The sequence below is a fragment of the Podarcis tiliguerta genome, assembly GCF_965153285.1.
Source record: "Podarcis tiliguerta genome assembly, chromosome: 1".
Taxonomy (NCBI): domain Eukaryota; kingdom Metazoa; phylum Chordata; class Lepidosauria; order Squamata; family Lacertidae; genus Podarcis; species Podarcis tiliguerta.
Genome location: NC_139534.1, coordinates 29,837,009 through 29,861,639, shown reverse-complemented (window position 1 = coordinate 29,861,639; position 24,631 = coordinate 29,837,009). Strand labels below are relative to the sequence as shown.

Sequence of the window (24,631 nt, the reverse complement as noted above, 5' to 3'; positions counted from 1 at the left end):
GGAATATGCTGTCAGTTGATCAACTAACTGATTCATATTTTGGTCAATAACCTTTATGCAAGTCTCTGTGGAACACCCTCCCTTCAGATGTCAAGGAAATAAACAACTATCTGACTTTTAGAAGGCATCTGAAGGCAGTCCTGTTTAAGGAAGTTTTTAATGTTTGATGTTTTATCGTGTTTTTACTACTCTGCTGGGAGCTGCCAAGAATGGCTGGGGAAACCCAGCCAGATGGGTGGGATATAAATAATGAAGTAGTAGTAATAGTAACTACTACTATTACTATTTAGGGGAGAAAAGCCATGCTCACCACTGATAAAAACAAAACAAAAAGTAGACACAACTCACTTCAGACAGGAGGCTTTCTGACTACTAAATACTGGGTACTAAGAATGCAAAACAAAACAAAGTTCCCTAACATACCTCGCATAAGCCAAAGAGAAGATTAAAATGCAGTGCACATGAACAAATGCTAGCGTTACCATACGTCCAGGGAATCCTGGACATGTCCTCTTTTGGGGGATCAACAAGCCCATCTGGGAAGACTTTCACATTTGAAAGGAAATATCCTTGATTGATTGATTGATTGATTGATTGTCAGCCAGTGTTGATGATACTGAGCAAGAAGGAGCAATGTATAAAGTAGCTTACTTTGTGTTTATGGTACCATACACAATCACCTTCATGATTCATTATCATATATGCCTGTATTATATATCTAACAAAACAATCTGTCTATGTATAAACACACAGAGGGAAAACTGTGTTGAGTGGTTAATGTGCATACCACCAAGGCTAATGTGAAACATGAACATCCACAAAGAGAGAATTGTTGACAAAGAGGGGATTTTGTACCCTGTCCGAACAAAATACATACTCTCCTAGTTACAAAGTTCTGTTATGAAAAATGGATAAAAGCTTTCCTCTACCCGCTTTTTCCACAAAATGCATAATTTTAAACACTTTTATCATGTCCCCTCTTACTAGTCTTTTCTCTAAACTAAGATGTTCCAAATTTACTCATCTCCTTGAGCACACGTGCATGCATGCACACACACACCATCCCCATATATTTATTCACATAACTAACCAGTGGCAAAGCAGCTGGATATTGAGGAAGAATGGACATGACTTCAGATAAAAATTAGTAGCCCAGCTACCTTTGCCCTATTATCAAGGGGTGGGGGGAGGGAGGGAGGATCCTCACTTCAACTGCTCAATTCACATTCAGTATATTTAACCATTTCTTTGCAATTGTAAGAATGCATGTTATGAGGTAGTCAATTTACCTCAGTATGATCTATATTGACTGTTGAGAATTTAACCTGGGACCTTCTGCATACAATGTACTCTACCAATGAGCTACATCACAGAAATGAATAGTACAGTGGTACCTCTGTTTGCGAATGGGATCCGTTTCAGAGGCCCGTTTGCAAAATGAAAAGAGCACAACCCACAGTGGCACATCTGCGCACGTGCGGGTTGTGATTCGCCACTTCTGTGCATGCGCATGACATTTCGCACTTCTGCGCATGCACAAGCGGCGAAACCCAGAAGTAACCCTTTCCGGTACTTCCGGGTCGCCGCAGGACGTAACCTGAAAGAACATATCACGAAGCAGACGTAACATGAGGTCTGACTGTACCTACTTACTTCTGAACAAACACGATCAGGACCAGGCTGCATGTTTAGTGTCTGTGTGTATTTCACTAACCTCAGTGTATCTTCCGATTCCAGCAACACTTAAGATGATTCCTCATCCCTCAATATAAAATGCACCAAAATAATATCACGCTTATTTCAACAGCTTGGGTACTTCATTGCTATCAAGCATTTTTTCATTCTAAGATTGCCACACAGTACAGAATACTAAGGTTCATGTATAAAACAGAACATACCCTGTACACTGTGCGCAGATTCAAATATATTAACTCTGGCTGATCTAGGCTATTTCTGGGATACCATTTGGCTTTAAAGTAACCTGGGTCAAGGAGGTAATGTTAATGTAAATAGAGACGAGACACTGGTAAATGTCATATTTATACAGCAGCTTCCACAACCTCATTCATGCTCGGCATTGGATTGCACCCTGGACTAATCTGGATCAAGGCCATAGAGGATACATTTGAAAACATTCTTCAAATTAGAGTAAGAACCTAAAAACCTGTAGCTCCTTAAGGAACTCAAAGGAAGGTCAAAGATCTCCATCTGCAGCTTCTTCCATCACAGTGATGATGATGGTAAGAGCTGTATTTCAGAATGAAGTAACTGCTTATGTTGTATCAGAAGAAGGGTGTTCTTCCAAAGCAGCCTATCAGATACGCCTGGGAATCTGCACAAAGCAGAGCAAGATGGCGGCAACTATCCAAATAAGTTTCTTTTGCGCAGAATCTGGTGCTACTCAAAGGAACCCTGTCTTTTCTTTTTCAGAATATTTCCTGCAGTGACACAATTCAGAATCTGGATAACTTTTAGCATGCCATTATAAACCAGTTTCCTTACAGGATCAAACTGTTAAAAAAAAAAGGAATTGCTGATCTATGAAGTGATAATCTAGTTATTCATATGTTTTAAAACCATGAGCATTTCATATCAGATTGCATCGGAAGTGGTGAAATGTGACGTGCGATATGCAAACACTTTGGAGGGAAAATGTTGACAAAATTTAGTCCCCGCACTCATTGAAGAAAAAGTGCTATGAAGTCATTTGGAATATGAGATACAAAAAGTATTTCCAGGAAGAGAGTGACCACCAGCATTAACTGGTTCAGAGTGTTTCAGTAATATGTCAAATGTCTGGCCTGCTCCCCTGTCAAGATTTAGTCACCATTAACTCAGAATTAATTAGTTCCACTTTAACATGGAAGTGGGGTTTTTAGCTGGCAAAGAGCCAAGAAGAGACCAAGCCAAACAGGCTACCAGTAATCCAAAGATTAGAGATATTATCCTCGTGTGAAAAATTGTCTAAGCAGCAATAGGCCAATAGAAGACAGGGTGATGCATCTCCTGCTATTTTTTGTCCTTGGTTAATCAGGCTACAGCTTGCCAAGGATTGTGTCAGGGTGTGTGTGTGTGTGTGTGTGTAAGGAGAAGAGAGAAAGACTGGTATGGCATAAAACTGAGCGTGCATCTTTCAAATGACAGTTTATTCAGGCAGTGAAGTATTTCTCTACAGACTGCCGATGCTTGTTGGCTTCAGTGTATCTGTACACTGTATCTGAAGTAGGGCTACCTCTGAAGAGAGTTTGGAAACTTCAGCTGGTACAGAACTCAGCAGCCAGGTTGTTCTCAGGGATAAGAAGTATATTACACTGATCCTGGCCCGACTGCACTGGCTACCAATTAGTTTCCAGGCCCTATTCAAAACTATAAAGCCTTCAGTGGCTTGTCACCGCAATACCTGAAGAACCGCCTCTCCACATATGAACTTACCTAGACCTTGCAATCATCATCTGAGGCCCTTCTTTGTATTTCTCCTCCATGAGAGGTAACCGGAGAGTGGCAACGGAAGAAGGGGCTTTTCTGTGGTGGCTCCCAACTTGTGTAATGCTCTCCCCATGGATGCTCACCTGGCATCTTCATTACATATCTTTTGACACCAGGCAAAAAACATTTCTCTTCAACCAGGTGTTCAGCTGATTAACATTCTATGGCTTTTTAAATATGTTTGTGGGAAGGGGGTAGTTATTGGTTGGTCTTTGTTTTATTATGGAGTTTGTATTCTCATTTTGTATTTTTCTGTTGTGAACCACTCTGGGATCTTTGGATGAACAGCTGTATACAAATTTAATAAATAATAATAATAAACCATTTTACACTTGACTAAACTAATGCTGCCCAAGAGAGAACAGGTGCCCATACATGCTAGCCCTGTGCACACATAACCATTAGCCATTGTTAGTTTTCCTTCACTGTTGTTAAGCATTACATGGGGATATACTGCAAATCAGTTTGACTCGGCTTCGTACATGATGGTTTGCATTATCTCAGTTAACCATGGTTAGCAAACATGATGCTCAATACAGCTTCCCTACTCTATGTTTACAAGCTGACAATTAGGTTTCCACATATGCTTCTGAGGGCAAGGCTTATCTCAGCAAGCTAAATCACAATTTCCCTGTACATGTGGAGTCTTCAGTGAGATTAAGGCAAAAAAATCAGCTTGGATCATTAACTGGATCACAAATGGAAGAGACTTTGATTGGCAGAAGAAGCCTTTCCAAGAGCCAAACTCTCATTACATTCATAGAGCAGTACGTTCAAATCTAAGTCATCATGAATGGTGGAGTATGTATTGTTCATTTTACTGTTTTTATTATTTGTATTGCATGCCACCTTGGAAATAAATATATTAAAGGACAGGGTAGAAATCCACAAAATAAATAAATATTATTTGCACTTGGGCGTGAAGAGAGCTAAAGAGGAGGCCCATAGAATAAATAGAGATCTCTAGTGAAATTTTTAAGGAGTGCCTCTGCAAATTTGTAGTTCTTTTTCATTTAAAGAATTTATAAACCAGCCACCATTCAAAAATATTGTGGTGGTGTACAAAAAAGAGAAATAAAAATAAAGTACAAAGACAAGACAATAAGAATACATTAAATCCATCCTTAAACAATAAACAGCATGAACAATATCCAACAATGCTACCCTGAAAAGGCCTGGGTACATAAAACCAAGTCTAAAGGAGACACCTAAAAGAGAAAATTGTTGGCACCAATATAAGAATTTACCAATGCTAGGAAGCATGTTAACTTTCCCCTTCCCACATGGTAAAGGGGATATAAGGTAAGGTAAAGGTACCCCTGCCCGTACGGGCCAGTCTTGACAGACTCTAGGGTTGTGCGCCCATCTCACTCAAGAGTCCGGAGACACTTCCGGGTCACGTGGCCAGCATGACATCGCTGCTCTGGCGAGCCAGAGCCGCACACGGAAACGCCGTTTACCTTCCCGCTAGTAAGCGGTCCCTATTTATCTACTTGCACCCAGGGGTGCTTTCGAACTGCTAGGTTGGCAGGCGCTGGGACCGAACAGCAGGAGCGCACCCCACCGCGGGGATTCGAACCGCCGACCTTTCGATCGGCAAGCCCTAGGCGCTGAGGCTTTTACCCACAGCGCCACCCGCATCCCTTTAAAGGGGATATAGCTATGTTCAAATTGGGAGGTGGGGGAGAACACTAACAACCTGTGCATCATAAGGAACATAATGTGTTAGGTACTGAAGGGAGTAGCTTGGAGAAGTATGTGCAGCTGAAGAAGAGAATATGGCGAGAGAACCAATGTTGCTGCAGATAATAATTTTGTGCTATTGTTCTCATGATAGTGACACAAAAATTGGGCATGATTCTTATGCCCCTAATTTGACCATCAATGGTTATTAACCATGATACCCAAATGGAACCCCCTTGTTTGGAGGCAGTGCTTTTTTAAAAAAAAAAATAATTATTGGTCCTACTATGGTAAAATAAAAGACCAAAGTAAATGAGCCTGGAAACCTGTGGTCTAATGCTGTTTTCTTGATTTAAGTCACACATGCACACCACAGCTATTTGTTCCACTAGAGGGAAATAAAGAGGTGCCCCTATGTTTTCACCAGTGGACCAGAATGTAACTGGAAGGATTATTATTATTATTTATTCAATTTGTTAGTCAATTTATTTTGCCCAAGGTTACCCAAAGTGATTTACAACCAAACAAACAAACAAACAAAAAACATACACATAGATACATTAAAACCAAGTGGGGGCAGAATACATTAAAAACATTCAACCCACTTTAAAAGGCCATAAAACAGCCAAAGCCCTGGTTGAAGAGGAATGATTTTGCTTGGCACTTGAAGAAATGCAACAATGGTGCCACGGAAGCCTCTTTGGTGACAGAATTCCACAAACGGGGAGCTACCATGTAAAGGATATTTTAAATCAGTAAAATGACAGAGGAAAGGACCTGCCTCCTCCAGCAATGCAGTCTTAATTCAGTTTGGGGATCTCTACAGCTGCAAGAAAGACAGGAAGGAACAAAGTAACTAGGGAAAACAGATTTGTGATTGGAGTTTAGGTTTAAAAAATGATGGTAAAAATATACATGAATCTTTTAAAAGTGATTTCCATAGTCAACATGATGGTATACTTTGCAAAACAAACACATCAAAAGCCAAGCCAGAGATTATTGTTAGCTTGGTGGCCCTACAATGAGTCTGTCATGATGGAGACAAATTACAGGACTCCATTGGGAAAGGGTCATATTGAAGACAGGCAAGATTCATTTATTGTTCAACTAGCCTAGGTTGGTTAAGGCAGTTCGTTTGATAGTAGAGAATACTTCTATGAGAGCCAACCTAAATAGACCTGAAGATTTGACAAAGAGTTTCCTCACATATTTGAACATATCTAATTGTGTTATCAAGTTATCAGCAAAAACTCTGGATACTTCAGCGAGGAGAATGTCCATCAACTTTGTGAAAACACAATATATGGAAGAGATAATGAAGGGCACTGCCCATAATTGGTAGCGGTCATTCTCCAACAGCAAAGCATTGTTAAGCTTTTACAATATAGTTCTAGCAGAAAAATGAAGGTAGGTTTGAAAGTTGCAAGAGCAAAAGCAATCCTGTGGAGTTATTATTTTAAATTGCAAGGCCAAAGACTTCAGGTGTAAAGGTCCTTGTGATCTGAACTCCTAGTTTCGAGTTGGGAAGGTGCAGCAACTGGTTAAAAAAAGTGTTCTGTGCTATGAGGAATTCTGACTAGAAACCATAAGAACCATTCTTTGACAGGAGTCCCCTGAAGTGAAAACACTGTTCAGGCTCATCCTGTAGAAAAGGCAATCTGAAGAGGATAAGCAAGACAACCTTATAAACTACGTATCAAAATTTCCATCACATAGGCACTTGAGGAAAATCCACCATGTGGAGATAGCATTCAGACTGAAAACATGGAAGATAGACTCTCAGAAGAAGTGTCATGAATTCATTCCTTTGAAAATGGAGAAGACTCTTGTTATAAAGCTGGTAGGATTGAATTTATGCTCTCTTAGCTTAGCAAAGGGTCTTCTGTTTGAGCTTTTACAAGCAGCTTAGTATTCTGAGAAAATGGGGCAGTGGTGCTGGTGGGAACCAGAGCTACAACGTCCTTGACTTCTACTCAACTTGTCACTTGAAATTTACATTTATTTTACATTCTAATCTCTGGTACACATATAGGTACTAAAATACATAAAGACTAATGCTAATTCAGTAATATAGAGATTAAACTATTAATTGTGTTATGATTTCTTAATGTTCCACTAAACTGTTTATAGTGCTCATACTTAAGACCTATTCTATTAAAGTATTTGTCAACCTAGGGAGACATACTCCAGCATGCTAATAAATTCATATTGCAAAAGGAATTGTGCAAAAAAGTCAAGGGTCTTGAGGCTTGCATGCCAAAACAAAGAAAAAGCAAGGATGTTAACTAGCCCCCTCCACACTATTTTGAAATGTTTCCAAACCACCTATGATTAACACACAATTACTGAATTAATGGATAACAAGGTTATCAGCCATGATAACCTCTAGTATCAGAGGAAACATGCCTCTGAATACCTGTTGCCAGAAAACAACTGAGGGAGAGGGCTATTGCCCTTACATCCTACACATTTATTTATTTTCAAGATTTTTAGCCAACATTACTGTGGCTTCCATCCCAATCATGTAAATTTACATAAACTAAAATCACAACCACAATAAAGCATATCAGTAATACAATACTGTAATATATGAGGAAGACAGGTGTGGCAAGCTAAAGCAATGTAGCAAAAGCCTACATGTGAGCTTGCCAGTCATATGGGCATCTGATTAGGGACTGCAGAAAGCAGGATATTGGACTAGATCATAGAATCGTAGAATTGTAGAGTTGGAAGATACCACGAGGGTCATCTAGCCCGCCCCTGAAATGCAGAAATATTTTGCCTGCATATGTGGGGCTTGAACCCACGACCCTGAGAATAAGGGCCTCATGCTCTACCAACTGAGCTATTTGGTTAAGTAGATTGGTAGTGAATGTGGACAAGCCCCATATTCCAAGGAGATGCCTTAGAAGGATTTTTATCTGAAATGAAGTGGGATCTACATGAGGTGCCCTGACTGAAGCAGCACCCCCAACCAAAGGGCATTGTGGAGAAGTCTGTTGTGGCTGACAGGTCAGGCTTGTAATCTTATTTTACAATTTACCTGGATTCTCCAATCTCAATACTTTGTGGGATAGATGTTGAAGTGCATAAATAGTCTTGGTCTCACATGTGCTTTGGAAGATCTGTCTCTGAACAGTAGGAAAGTTATAGTGGACTAGTTCATGTGAGCTCAGCTTCCCCCCCCCCAAAAAAAAACCCCCCCCAGAATCCTGAGCCTCAATATAGCATGAGGATGCCACTATCCAAAACAAGCTGAAAAGAAAGTGACTGAGTATGAAGGCAGTGAGGGTGGGGTGAAGGCATCCATCCATTTCTCTTCAATGCAAGGCTCCCATTTGGGAGGCCATGGTTATTGATAGCTTACCTTTCATCAAGGATATACAGTACAAAGTGTCTTAAAAATGTAAAAATATGCAATGAAACAAAACACACAGTATGTGTCTTAAATACTAACAATATATTAATTGGAATTACTAGTCAACTGGAAGATTAGAAACATAGCTGTCAACGTTTTCCTTTTTTTAAGGGAAATTCCCTTATTCCAAATAGGATTCCTCGCAAGAAAAGGGAAAAGTTGATAGCTATGATTAGAAACCAAGCATGCCAAAATAAAAAGGTCTTCTACAAATGCCTTAAGACTAAAAAGAAAGGTGTGCATCTTATGTCCACAGGCATGGCATTCCACACTTGAGGTACCACCACTGAAAAGGCTCTGTCTCAGAGACCCAGCCAGCCAATTTAATCTCATTTAGGGAAGATCCTCTGTTGCTGACCTTTCGAGGTTTATGAGGGAGCAGATGCTCCCTGAGGTAACTTGCCCTAAAGTCATTTGCCACTTAAAAGGCTAAAGCCAGCATTTTAGAAGCTAAAACTGTACTTTAAATACAGCTCAGTGACCACTGAATTGAGCAATCTGATCTGGGGCTCCTAAATGCCAATCTGGAAACTGCATTTTGAACTGAACAGCAAAGAATCTTGTAGCAACTTAAAGAAGAAGACTTTATTAAGACAGAATTGTTCATAGACTACATCGGAAGAAGTGGACTGTAGTCCACAAAAACTTATGCCGTAATAAATGTGTTTGTCTTTAAGGTGCCCCAAGACTCTTAGCTGTTTTTAATGCAAAAGACTAACATGGCTACCCCTCTGGAACTAATTGAAGTTTCCAGACTGTCTTGAAAGGCAGTCCCACAAAGAGATGGTTGGCTGCATTGGGGGTCATGGTCAGCTGCACTCTCAAAGCAATCTGACTCTGTATAAGGCAGAAGTTTTTGTTCCTTATGCATTTCAATGAAGAACCCACCTACTTCTTTATCTCCATAAACTCCCTCCCTAAAACTATTAGGCTTCACATAATGCTCCCTCTCCCAGTGTACTAAGACAGCTATCTCACTTTAGCCACATAAAAAAGCCCCACAAACACAAGCCACAACTTCATAAGCCATATTATCTCCCAAAACCCTATTAGTTGCAAGGCCCAAGAACTTACTGTTATTTTGTTTATTTTTAAAAAATGTATTATTAAGGTTCATTTATTATTCATTATTAGGGGTTCTGAGGTCTAATTCACACCTGTAACAGTGACTGCTTGATATCGAACCGGGCATAAGCTCTTTCATTAGGTATGCCAACACACTCCGACATTTTTTTGGCATAGCAGTACACCACCACAAAGAAACATTTGTGGTAGCATAGGCTTGCCATATGTCACGAAAATGTCCTAACACGTCCTGGTTTTCAGGTGAAAAAAATGGCATAAGGGGAGAATTTTACTGAATGGGCAGAATGTCAAGGAAAACCCATATGTATAGCAACGCAATGGAAAAAGCAGCGGAAACAGCTCCAAAAGCTTAAAATCACTATGGGGGGGGGGGGGGAGAGAGATTTCTCCCAAAAAGCTCAACAATCTGGGTGTCAGGAACTTTACTTTTTGAAATGTGGTAACCCTATGGCAGCATGGCAAAAGGTGTCCTAATTGTCATAGCAGCCTACCTGACACAAATGTTTCAGCACTCAGTTCTGTTTCAAGCACCTACCACACCACAGTCTGCATATGTGAATGAGGTTTAAGGACTGCGGTGATCTCCAAAGGCAAAGCCTCACAGCTGGGATTTCACAAGCCTTCTCTAAAGCATGAAATTAAAGGAGATGGCAAACAAAGCAGCATGTAATGATTTATTTTTACACTGTGTGAATTAAATGTAAAAGCTCAATTTAAACACGAAGCTACAATTTGATAAACGAGCTAAAAATACCAGCTTGTAAATATACAGTGACATGTTAATTTCATTTCTGGCAAAAAATAGCACCCAGTTGTTTTCAACAGACATACTATGCTAACAGGAATGTGTGTGCCATAAAGAAATAGCAACTATAGTTTCCTCTAGGCATGCTGCAGCTCTCTCTTTCCCCAGAGGTCCTAGAAATATGAACTGTAGCTCTTGTATAGCAGTCCAGGAAATAATTGATCATTTGCCAGTGTCCTGTTGGCGAGTTACCACTCTTGGGACCCACTTTCAATTTCACACTATTTTGACTTTCTGGACACTGTGGGTTAATTTCTAGGAGAAAAGATGATTACATACTTGAGCTGTTGTTACAATAGCTGTTCTACGTACATCGTGCATGTGGCATTTGTCTGTGTCATCTAAAATGCAAGAACAAAAACCATACAAGAGGGTTTTTGTTTTGCTAGAACAGCAGAAGTCTTAAAATTTTAAAATTACATCAATTTCTTACAGCATGGAACAACAGGGCCCTGCCACCCCTTCACCTACCAGATGCAGCATGGGGGGGGGGGGGGTGTTCCAAACCTACGGCTGTATACAAAAAAGGAAAGAATAGAAGACACAAAGCTCTAGAACTTTGAAGAATCCAGAGACGAATAGCTGTTTTGTGGTAGCTTGAAATTCAGAGATGACAGGTGTATTTCTGTTAACACTTCATGGATAAAAGTAATCCAGAGCTACACAGAATTGCAGCCTCACAGCACAATGCAACTGCTACTGAAGCGAGACCCAAATTGGTCTCCTCAAAAAGAAGTTTTGCATCTCTATACCAATGTGCCCTCAAGCAGTAAGACACAAATCTTTGTTCTAAGTTGGAGAAAGTTTCCATGTTGTGCTGCAAATGTCTCACAATTCAATGCACGGCCGCATTCCCCATTTACAGTAAAAACCTGAACAGGGGAAGGGAAAGAATGCCCAATTCACTATCACTGTGAGAAGGTAGGGCAGGCAGGAGTGGTAAGTCTCCAAACAATCTATACTCACAATACAGGGTTTTCATTAACAAAGATACAGGTTCAATAGACAACAAGCTGAATAATCACAAACAGAGGGGGGAAAACCTGATCCAAGCATTAATAATTCAATTAGTATTCATTGAAATAACATTGATTTTAATGAATTTATTTCACAGCATTGTTGCTGCCCTATGTACTTTTTAAACTTTCCATTACAGTTTAACATTCATTAAGGCTTGGGCCTTAAATATATCCTTTTCAAATGAAAATAAAAGGATGAAGAGAAAAATCACTATAGGAGAACATTATAATGTTTAAAAACTGTTTAGCAAAATTAAAACAAAGGAAGCATAATCAATAACGGAAAAAGCACAAACCTACAAAGTTATGTAATACATGCATTTTTCTCCCCCCCCCCATAATTAAAAAGTCATTTTCATTAGAATTTAAATTTGTAATCATTTATCTATAGGCAAATTCCATGAATGTGATGCAGTAAATTAATCCTGCTATAAGATTACCAATATTGCTAGAAGATAGTGATCTTTTATATGAGCTGCAGTCTGCAACCTATGTAAACAAATGCACGTCTATAAGGTGCCCATATATTGCTTTACAAAGTTTTTGCTGATGTGCGAATGCTTTTCCCACAAATTGTGAATGCTTTTTCCACATACCAGAATAACTTCACTTAGAATGGTATAGGCATCACTCCAGCATCCCATAAACTGCAAAAAAACTCACGTTTATCTTGCTACCCATCATTAGAGGGCAACTAGATGCTAGATACTAGAACTGCCAACCTACAGTTCGAAAGCATGTCAAAGTGCAAGTAGATAAATAGGTACTGCTCCGGCGGGAAGGAAAACGGCGTTTCCATGCGCTGCTCTGGTTCGCCAGAAGCGGCTTCGTCATGCTGGCCACATGACCCAGAAGCTGTACGCCGGCTCCCTTGGCCAATAAAGCGAGATGAGCGCCTCAACCCCAGAGTCGTCCACGACTGGACCTAATGGTCAGGGGTCCCTTTACCTAGATACTAGTATATCTCTACTTTGTGGTGTCATATGCAAGCTAAATGAACTAAGTACAAGGTATGTGAGCAAACTGCGATTTAAAAAGCAGGGAAACCCAACATGCAAACAAATCCAAAATGCACATACAGCGTATTGAAACTTCTTAGAAGGTAGGTGAGAGGATCACCTCTATATGGGTATGAATTTTTCCAAAAAAATATGTTCACCTGTGCTTTCACTTTCCAGTAGTTCACAGAATTGTAGAGTTGGAAGGGACCCTAAGAGTCATCTAAGTCCAATCCCCTGCAATGCAGGAATCTCAACTAGATCATACATGACAGATGGTCATCCAACCTCTGCTTAAAAAGGAGACAGGAGGTAGAAATCTCTATAAAGACTGCATTATGAGGCACATATTTTAAAGATGACTTTGGATTACTGTTCTCATTCGATAGCCTGAGACATATGGCCTGGCATTAAAACATTGCTTCATTCTCCTGGCAATTAATTTTTTGGCTGGGAGCTAGCATAGCATAGTGCCAACAAGATCTTGCGTAAATAGGATTTTCCAGTACTCTGTAAACCTGTTATGAGGGATCAGTGACACTTCATAAAAACTACTTCAGTTGCAAGATTGGTTGCAAGACTGAAACACACACTAAGTAAACAAAAAATTCAATAGCTCTTCTCCAGTACATGCTCAAGAACACTTAGCCTCTCAGAACTCTGGGGAGCTTGTCTGCCAAGCCATCCATGGAGAGGCTAAAGCAGCTGCTCTACTCTGAACTTGGATATGGTCTTCACTTTTTCTCTCTTTCTAGAGATTCAAGCATTGGCCCCTTGTGCTTTGTCCTCTTCTATAACAGGGAGCACCCACAATGGGGCATGTTGCAAATATGGCCCTCTAGGATACAACAGAGTTGTACACAGCTAGGTACTTTTGATGGACAGCAAATCTTGGCATCAGCAAAGCCTACTGGATTCACTTCGGTGCACTGCAATAATTTTATAATGATCTAAATATAAATATGATCCCTTTTACATTTCTGCTGTCACACTGAATCGTGTCAAATATTTAAAAAGTGATGCAGAACTACACTGCTGTTTTCACCACTTATTTTAAAAACAAACAATAGAAATGGTTATTGTTAGCAGCAGGGTTAGAGCCAATCCCAATGTTCTTGTAGCCTGCCTTTCAGTTACAATTCTGCATTGTGAAAATTTGTCAGATGGTTTGTATTTCCCTTTTAGAACCGTATTTTTCCCTTTCAGTGCTCTTATTAAATTATTAGCTTCCTTAGGTTTAGATTTATGTTCGGAGAGTCAAATTATCTTCCTATTTAAAAAGCCTCCCTGAGCCGCTTTCCCAGCTTAGTTCAGCTGCAGGAAACTACAGCACTCCAAATTCTTACTTTCTTCATAAACCACACCTGTTATATTTGATATTGCTTTCAAATGAACAAAAACTGTTAATTCCGTATCTATGCAGAGTAAGGCAGAATTTAGATGGTTAAGCAAAAACTTCTCAATTTGTTTAACAGTTGCCTGTTATACAATCAGATTTGAATTGTTCCACACTAGTTTCTTAGATACATAAACGTAAATGTACACAAATCTCAGGAACATGCAGCAACAACTAATATACATCATCCACTAATATACATAATCCTTTCAGACATTCTGGTCCTTATCTGAAATTCAGCTTATCTGGAATATAAATGCAAATTCTGCCATTAAAGGAAACTATGGAGGGGGCAGTCTAACTGTCCTCCCCACCCTGTGTCTCAGGCCACATTTGATCATGCCTCAGGAATGCCTAGATCTCTGACTGACTCACAATTTCTACAATTGTGCAAGGCTTTTATTATTATTTCAGCAGTTCTGCGCACAAAATGCTTTGCTTAAAGCAAATGTAAGAGATTTAATTATATTTCTATAGTTATGAGACATAGTATTATTATTATTTAAATTCATATACCACCCTTCATCTGAAGATCTCAGGATTTCACAGCATAAAGTACAAGATAAAAACACAAAATACATACTAAAACTAAAACAAAACAAAACAATAACACCCCCCTAAACACATTTAAAAGGATATATAGGATGTTAATAAGCCAAAAGCCTGGTTGAAGAGGAAAATATAAAAAGATGCACAAACCCAGTTATAAAACTGCCCAGTTTGGACAGACAGCTATAGAGATTCAAATATTTTGACTGATGAAACTTGCATTCTTACTGCATACTGGTGCAATAAGATATATAAAATTTGCATGCCATGTCATGCCAGCTGGGAAGATAATGCATCCAATCATGAGACCATGGGCAAATTCACACAACTTCACACAAGAACAGGCAACGTTGATAAGATAGTTTTACCAGGCTGCCCCAAAGCCAAGCACGCACACACACACAAACCCCCCACCATTTCTGGTAAGAGACATCACGGTCTCTCTAGCCATTGGCTGAGCTGCTGTGATGTCAGCCAAATTAGCTGATCCAGTAATTGTCATTGAATGCTCATGAACATTAAATTTTAAATGAATAAATTTGCAGCATAAAGAGCATTAGGACAGATGGAGCTGTAAGCTGTTGGAGGGAAACGCTGCAGAGAATGTGTTATGAGCCCACCAATAAGTAATGGCACGGCAAACAAAAAAGATGCCCAAATTTTTTTTTGGGGGGGGAGTCCCCGCTTTTAATATATTGTTATTTCTAGTCTTGCAATTTGAAAATGTTATTTCTAGAGGATCTCAGCAGTAGCCGTGGTCTTTAAATCAAGAGGATGCGCCACACAAGCTGTACTTGAGTACCTATTAGAAGATACTGAGGAAGGACAACTTCTCAAGGGTTGAATATATTGGCTCAGTATGATACAATAGCAGAGTTTACAGTCTTTTCTTTAAAATGCTGTAATTGGCTTCTCAAAGGTACTGGAAAAGTCGTAATAGAAAAGGTCAATGGCAATATATATTTGTACAATAGTGAGATGCATTATCTTCCCAGCTGGCATGACATGGCATGTAATTTTACACACCATGCTGCACCAGCATGTGGTAACTAAGAGAGACACTGATCTCTGCTTGCTAAAATCCCAAGAACAATTGCATGCCATCATTGTAAATGACCTGTGGATGCACAGCAGTTTACATTCACATAGGTTTGCTAATCTTTCTAACAGTATATGCAAACAAAAAGACTAATGGTGCTACAGACGTCTGGAGACAGAAAATGGCATTCTGTTTATATAGAAGTTTACTTTTCTTGCTGTTTCCCTCAGTTCAGACACATGGTTCTGGCGTGTAACTAAATGCCCATGTATTTCCATGAATTCACACTGTCTTGCTGCTTCTTGTTTTATTAATCTGGACCTGTGCATATTAACTTCCTGAGTCAAATACTCACAGCAGAAAAACAAAACAAAACAAAACAAAAGCTACATACATGATAATATATTTTCTGTATAAGAGAAGAACATTGTAAGAATTTGTAACTATGATGGAGTCCTGTGAAATCAAGCACAAGATATTCTAGGACAGAAAAGGCACTGGTAAAAATGACGCAAGGGCCATGCCTCAGTTGTAGAGCATACACCTTCCTTGTGAAAGGTCCCAAGTTCAATCCTTGGGACTGCATGTTTAAAACATTGGGTAGCTAGTGATGAGAATCACCTGATGAACCCTAGATGCTGGAAAGCCACTGCCCATCACAGAAACAGCAAATTGGGTATAAAGAAAATGAGATTAAGCTAGAGGGAATGGTGCAAACTGCCATGCCTGATCCAACAGTTTTAAAAATAAGATTAGGCTACAGATTGTTCTAGACTTGGATCTGATCCAAAATGTATCGAGAATTTTGAGCATCCCACACCTGACAAAGAGCATAGGCCCCTAATCTTAGACCATTGCTCTTTGACCCTTCACATGTATTTGAAAGGAAGGGGCAGTTGGAAGGGCTTCATACTTGGCAAAAGAAAGGTTTTACATCTCAGATCTTGCTATAGATATACAATATATGCAGGAATACTAGGAAGCAAGGGATTTGAAGTTATTATTATTATTATTATTATTATTAATAATAATAATAATAGGAGGTAACAAACAGTTATTTACCAATGCTGAGAAAAGGCCCAATCTCATGTGACTATTTACATGGTAAAGGTTTGTTGGTTCACATGTTTACCTAGCCAAATGGACTTTTCACTATCATCTTCTGGGGCTCATATATCTGCTAAAATATGCCACATCTCATAGCTTCTCATAGCTCTACCAAAACTAAAGTATCCTAAGAGATGATAAATTTCACATTGTCTTGCCTACTGAAGGCTTTCTTGGTGTATAATTTTTTCTTAATTCATTCCAGATCCCTTGTAAATTGTAAAACTGTCATCACATTCTGGTGAATTTGCCCCCCCCCCCCCCATTTAAGAATTATAATATCACTTCCATCTAATCCTGGAGAAACACCACATATTAATGAAGTACTATAGTGAAGATGGTCTGTTGCGGCTATCAGAGCCCTTCAGTCTAGTGGAGCCTTTTAGCAATAGAACAGAAGTTCATAGTTTGCCTCATCCATTTGGCCTTGTAGAGCTCATCTGTGGTATTTCAGCTTCTCAGGTTCCTACACACGTAGGTTAGAGGAAATGTTGCTGATGATCAGCAAAACAGTGAAAGTGCCTATACATAAAATGTTAAGGTAGAGTAATTTCTCATCGCCATAGTAAGTGAAAACATTTTCAAACTGACAGTGTCCTTTTAAAAAACAGGCTGCACAAGGATTTTGCCCAAGACTGTGAAAAATTGGTTTTCAAACCATGATAGTTATTTTAATGCTTTAGTGTGCATTGGTAAGTACTGCATAATCTGTCTCTAAACAATAATAATATGTTAAACAGTAACCATGTAAAAAGTAAAAAAAAAAAAAAGTGACTTAAAATATATCTTCCAGTCTCTCTGAAGCAAAGCAAATTTTAAATAACTTGACATCCACATTCAGTGTTAATACCCCCATAAAACACAAGCCAGTACCACCCCAGGTGTGTGAGTGGCACCAGAAATGAAATCTTGTTCACTGTCTAAACACACCAGAATTGTTCCTTGAGTAATATTTTGTGGTTTCAAAAAAAAAAAAAAAAAAAAAAAAAAAGCAATAGTATTAGATGAGAGGCTTTTTTTTTAATGTGGCTTATTTTGAGAATCCCCCTTTTTGCAAAAATCTTCCCCTGCTGCCACCACTTTGGCATCAGAAGCACATATGAAGGTAGGATGTTCTGGGGTTGTATCCAATGAAGTCATCCCATTCATGCAAGGGCTTACTCAATGGAACTTCTCCGCCTCTCCTCTCCCTGTATCACCCAAACTGCTCCGGAGGTTTGGAGAAAACCCCAGAACATGGAGTGAAGGACAGGGAGAAGCAGCTCCATTATGCTAGTAGAAGACCTTGCGCAAACAGGACAACATTGTTGGGTACAACCCCCTATACTTTCATTTGGATGCAAACAGAAGCAAAGACAATCGCAAAATTCATAAAGAACAGTTTTATTTCTCTAACATTTTGTTTTAAAATCTGTATTAGGGCAATACCTTTACTAGGCCAACCAAAATGTCACAAAATAGTGTGGAAGCTTTCGAATTCCCTGGAACTCTTCATCAGGGTAGGTGGTAAACAAAGCACAGGGCAGGAGACTGGCTGCGGGTAAAGCCATTGAGTCTTTGAGAATTTGAGCAAACACTCAAATGAGGCATTTTCATTTGTTTTCTGTAGTAGCACAGTAGTACATTAAACTTCTTCATACCATGCACATTCTGATATTCTGGACAATTTCCACTCATATTTCAAACCACCAAAATGTTTTAGTAAATGTCGTAGTAGAATTTTACATTGTATTTTTAATTTCTATTCCGTCCCCCCAATACAAAAAAGTCACCAAATGGCTACAGCTATTCTAAAGGAAAGGTTATTAAAATCCCTCGTGATATCTGAAAGCAACAGGTTTTATATTTCACTAAAACTCTCTTCAATAATGCTTTAATTGCTACAATGCCGGAATTCACAGGCATCATGTACCGAATCCTTTAACATTTACTTAACAGGATGTCGAGCACCCTGACCTCAACGGGAGCTCTCAGATCTAAAATGTGTTTGTCAGAACATATTAAAATTGCAATGTAGACAGGGCATTTAGTATTTAACATAATGCTAGTCAAGATGGACTTTAGCATTCACAATATCACACACTGAGTGCAATTAATCTGAGGTGCAGCAGGGATAGGAACTATTACCACCCCTTCAGCATGTCTTCACAGTCACTATTACAGAATATGCACAAGCTGTTCCCACCTCCCCCTAAAAAACCAAGACCAAGATGGTGGAAAAATCCACTGCTTTTGTTACACTGTAAATTATAAAATGTAGCTTCACACATACAATGTTATATTGCAGTAACTTCCAAAGTAAATTATGTTCATTACTTAATTTCTTTACCAGCCTTAAATTTCCAATCCAGGTGGGATGGGGTTAACAAAACAATGTTATACCCCAGAAAAAAAGAAGAAGCACAAGCTCACTCTCCACTTGCACCATTCCTGGAACTTCCCACAGCACTGTACTACATTTTCTCTGTTTTGGAAATGCAATGCCGCCCTTGGCTCTTTTTGCAGGAAGGGCAGGATCAATAATAAATAAACGTGGAACGGCCATAGATCACTAGTGAAGTGCATATTTTGCATACAGAAGTTCCCATGTTCAATCTTTGGCATCTGGTAGGCCGGGGAAGACATGCTTCCAACAGACAGCATAGACCACACTGAGTTAAATGGATCTAACTCACTATAAAGCAGTTTCCCATGTTACTAACATGGGTCTCTGGCTGAGATTTCTGTTTTGCTCACATCTACTGGCTATATAGAAAGGTATTTCATTTCCATGGAGCATTAGGAGTGATTTTCCTCTGTCTATTATAGTATCATTACTCTGATCACCACCTCACCATAGAGGGGAAATCCTGTTGACTTTCTTTTCCCAAGATCAAACTCATCAATTTCCCCTATTTCCGCTCAAGTTGATGGAGTGGTGAAATTAACTGAGCCTTACCAAATGAGCTTCATGGCCAAGTCAATTTCAGGAAACTTTTAAAAGTATGTCAGATGGTGGGGCTGTGCAAAGAGGGGAGTGGTTTTCTTATGAATATTTCAAACTTTTAAAATCAAAGCAGCAAACAGCAACACAAAGAAAAGAAAAGCTGGCAGTATGACACAGCAGGATTTCTTGCACATGCATTGCAGTTATTTCCTGTAGTAAATAACAACTTGCATGTGAAAAAACAGATATCACAGATTTATCACTCAATACTGAGCTTTCATTTGACCCAGCAGCAACTGAAATGTCCTCAACGGATAAAGTTCACATATTTATTTCAGAATGATAAAACAGAATGATCATGACTGCATAAACAAGTTTTAAATTTATTTTTATTTTATTTTGTTTTCTTATTCACCAACAGCCAGTGCAAAATGGCAAGGAGGCTTAGAAGAGTGAATATCACATTACAACCACTAGTACACAGCCTTGCACAGCCTTGGGAATGAATTTGCTTTTAATTTGTAGAGGCATGCTCTAAGGGTTGTTCAAGTATTATCAATGTTTAACATTCATCCTGAAGAGCAGCTCTGGAAAACTCAAAAGCTTGCTGGCTTGTAACTGTTTAACGGGTCCCAATAAAGGTGTTACCTTTCTATAGATTTTGGATTTTATCTAAACTTTTTGCATGATAAAAGTAGATGCCTTTCTGGCAATTATATTTATATTTTGTCACACTATTTATTTATGACCCCCACCAGATGAAAATAATCGTTTCCCCTTTCTTTAACCTAATAACACCAACCCAAATTCCTCCCAAGGCCCCAAACCTTCCATGTTCTAAACATTAATTCCTAATCCAATGTACTGTCTTGCCTCTCAGATAGAAAACTCAGACCTCAAATTCCCCATATTATTTCTCTATCTCTCACAAGGGAGGTACACCCACCCACACCCTCAACATATACACACATGTCATGACATTTCCCCAGTTCGTATTATATTATTTCACATCCCACTACTCCACACTGACAATCTTTCCACATCAAAGGGCCAAACATATAAAATGCAGACTGTGTTCTAGAAGCCTATAATATGCATAGAAGTTCTACATAAATGAGCACAATCCAGCCAAAGGTAACAGTGATTGCAATGGGAGAGATATAAGTATGTACCTCTTTCGCTGCCCCATAACCCGCTCTGTAAGAGATAGATTTCTTCCAGAGTTGCTGAAAGGACAAGAGCACTGGTCAAATTTACAGAAAAATTGACTTCCTATTTGCAAATAACAATGACAAGATCATTCAAAAACTGGCAGTGTTCACAGTAGCTTTGGCCTAAGCTAAACAAATGTATATAGATCCCCATGTCTTTTATCTGCAGTACTGTACAGGCAATTTTTAGTATTTGTGCAGGTCAATGAACTCGTGAAAGAATTTCATGATGTTTATTTCAGTCATGTTTTCACGTTCTTTCCAACCATATCCTTCATTTAATTCCTGAAGTTGGTTGTATGTTTTTGTAAAAAATTACCTGGGTGCAAATTTGTCTTGCGTGTTTACCAATACCCTGCTCAAAAACCCCACAACTTTATAACACATTGCATAATATTTGCAACAGCTCATAATAGGACAAATAAATATTTATTCTTCACTTTTCCACTGAAATCAGTGAAACAAAGTGTTTAGCTGTGGCTGGATATGCTCAATACATATAATTATTCGTATAAAATATTAGCACTGTACAACTGGAAAACCAAACAGCATATAAGAGACAACACTATAAACATAATATTTTGGGCTGCTTTGACTGGAAGATATAAGTAAAAAAGCCAAAATGTTGTTTTTTTTGGGGGGGGGGTTACCTTGCAAATATGCAGAGCTAAAAAGGAATAAAAATGTTACCAGCCAATTCATAACTAGTATCCTAACTAACTCATGAACTTTTAGGTTAATCATTTTTATGCATCTAAAGCCAAAATCCAACTTTCTGCAGAAGGCCTACCCTCCTCTTCATGCCAGAAGAAACCTGCAAACAGGGTTTTTAAATAGCACAATGTGAAGGAGAAAAAAGTTCAGTGAAGCAGCAGCGTCATGACACTCAGAATATGGTGAAAACAGCTTCCAAGAAGTCTACTATCTAATGGCCTTTGATATTTACTGTACACTTGCAGCTTCATTGCAACACTTAGCAAGCATCTGCCAAGATGGTAGGACTGAAAGGAAAGAGATAAAAACCCACCTTTGCCTCAAAATGGGGGCAGGGGAGATCAGATATGCCCATTCTTTTGTCAGAAAGACAAAAGTTGTTGACAAGGACAAAAGGAGATCTAGAAGCATAGCTATAATTAAAACTATTACTGTACTGATCCCCAGGGGGAAAAATCCTGGCAAATGCAGGTACCTCTGGTTATGAACTTAATTCATTCTGGAGGTCCGTTCTTAACCTGAAACCGTTCTTAACCTGAAGCACCACTTTAGCTAATGGGGCCTCCCACTGCTACCGCGCCACCATTGCACAATTTCTCTTCTTATCCTGAGGTAAAGTTCTTAACCCGAGGTACTACTTCTTGGTTAGCGGAGTCTGTATCCCGAAGTGTTTGTAACCTGAGGTACCACTGTACATACAAATGTGTGCATGTGCACACACATTGGTAAATTGTTTTAGACAAATGTGAAACCTCACTTCCAAGATTTGGACTCTTATCATATTTGCTTGCTGTCATCTAGTGTGTAACACAACATAAAGAGTAACCAGAAGATTTACAATCCAAAGATGAAGATTTTACTTTGCCATGGTGAATTCACTTCATAAAACAGAGAGAGAACACTTCAGTAGAAAATGTTGGCAGACCTCTTGGGAGTAACAGGGCACATTAATTTATATGACATGCTGCCCTGTTTCTCTTATAGAGGCCCATAGGAGGAGTTTGCTACCCTGAGCTTTTACTTAGGTCCCTAATGAAAATAAAAGTATTTTCAGCCCGTTAGTTGGGCACTTTAAACTATCATGCATGCCTCTCTTTGTTATGTCCACCTCCCACTGCTGCAATTTTTTTAAAAAAACAAATATTACCTCTAAGCATATATGACTAATACGATTCAAAATTTATAAGATGCAATTGAAACAACACAAGTGACACACACTTCAGTGTGCTGTTATTGGGTGCAATGGACACCCTAAAGCACACAAAAGTCAAGAATCACACTGCTGCTATTGCAACCTTTTGTACAAGCAATATTATGATGTGTTAGTGTATTTTTCAATGCAAAAAGTGAATGTTGCATGGGAACAAAACCCCTTAAGCCCCTACTGGTCTTTTCATGGATTTGTTTGCTTTTGCTGCAGCCCCAACAAACTGCTGCTATATGGCCATTTTTAGGGCTTCTCTAGCTAGCCAAATTAGGAGTAAACAAAAGCATGTCTTCATTGTCCTTACTCTGAAGGGGTGGGTGAGAAAGGAGAAACTATAATGTGGATCAGAGAGCCAAAGGAAAGGAGAGACTATGATTTGTATCAGAGATCCTGTGAGCAGAACTCTGTCCATGGGCTGTGCCTACTTGCAGAAAGGATATTTTCAGATCCCCCTTCACTGCCTCAAAAAATCTCAAGAGCTGTCTGACCCCCTTCACCATGGCGGGGCAGGGGCAAGCAAGATTGTAGAGTCCAACTCCACCTTTCTGTGGTTTCACAATTAGAGTTAAGTAACATGAGAGGGAAGTCAGGATCAGGGTTGTAGCCTGGGTAGGCTAAAAACAGCATTTATGCAGTGCACTCTTTGTTAGATGAGATTATGTAATCCAAAATGATTTAAAGATCTAATGTCCTCCAGGCACTGCCACCTACCCCATTTGTGGCCCCTGAAATGGTCAGTTCTGTATCTGGCTGTTAGTCAATTGAAAGAAAGGAGTTGTTAACATTTAATCACCACAGAATCAGATGGCTTAAAACAAGGTAAAAAAAATGTCATTTTGGCAAAACAGTCAAGGCAGCAAAAAAGCATGAATTGTGCCAGGAAAGGCCAATTGTCAAAAAAATTGGCTAAATGTCCTTCTGTTTCAGACAATAGCTTATAAAGAAATTAAGAGTCAGTTAAACTAATTCACTTTAGAGGAGCTTGCCATCATAAGGCTGACAGAATTCCAGTAGTTCAATAGTGAGACACAGAAACTGTCAATGGTCCCTCAAGCAATTAATTTTCTCCCAGCTCTTCAGAACTGCATTTCAATAAGTATTTGCAGGATCCGACCCACACTTACCAGGAAATGCCCAAACAAAACAGTGCTGCCACATCCTAAGCCTTATCAGAAAGTTGAAAATAGTGACCCACTAAGAGAGAAAACACTAAGCAATATTTTAATTACGTGCTTCATAATAACTACTAAAAAAAAACATTAAACTCAAACTAATCACACTTGTTACCTAACTCAGATTTAGACTTCTGTAGGTGCAGAGTGAAATATTTAGTTCATTATCTATATACAATGCATACTAGAAATAGCTGCTTACATAAAACAAAAGTCTAGGGTCCAATTCTTACATGCAAACAGTGACATGGAGGCTGTTTGCCAGATGGGTCAAACAAAAATAAGACGATATGGGAAACTGATATACATATTTAAACAAACAAAGTCCTCAACTCATGGTTTGTAGCCTGACCTGAAGTGGGTTGCAAATGGAAGTTAGGGATGGGGTGCTGGTCATGGGCACAAACAATAAATATGGTAGTAGTAGAATGTGTGTAGAATAAAAGCTCCCCCCACTTGAAAATAGCTTCCAGACAGTCTTGAAGAAGCTGGCCTTTCAAAATTGTTAGGAAAAGGGTATGTTACACTTGACTGTAGCACCTTCTGCATACAAGATAGCCAGAACAAGCTTCTAAAAAGGGATATTGTTAAGACAGAGAAGGCACAGAAAATGACCATTTAAATAATGACAAGGATGGAACAATTCTGCTGTTGAGGAAAAGTTACAACGGGGTAGCTAACATGATACTCTTCTGGATGTTTTGGAGCACAGCTCCATGGGTAAAACACTAAACTATTTTAATATCCAAATTTATTGTGGTGTGGAATTTTTTTTAATGGAGAGCAATTTTCATAGTAAACGTGACAATGCAGTT

At 39.1% G+C, this 24,631-nt stretch overlaps 2 protein-coding genes across 12 annotated transcripts in view; one reads left to right on the top strand and one right to left on the bottom strand.

The window, feature by feature from the left end:
* The window catches only part of LOC310664653 (uncharacterized protein), a gene marked incomplete at its 5' end in the record, with an annotated part of 413,140 nt that overhangs the window by 69,991 nt on the left and 318,518 nt on the right, over nucleotides 1–24,631 (top strand). The gene's annotated exons all lie outside the window — the stretch shown is intronic.
* FIGN (fidgetin, microtubule severing factor) overlaps nucleotides 1–24,631 on the bottom strand; it is a 125,110-nt gene that overhangs the window by 55,717 nt on the left and 44,762 nt on the right. Inside the window, exon 3 of one of the 2 annotated variants that reach the window (XM_083408325.1) lies at nucleotides 20,685–20,738. The exons of the other annotated variant lie outside the window; for it this stretch is intronic. Coding sequence (XP_083264451.1) covers nucleotides 20,685–20,738 — 54 coding nt within the window. The remainder of the gene's footprint in view (nucleotides 1–20,684; nucleotides 20,739–24,631) is intronic. 2 annotated transcript variants of the gene reach the window in all.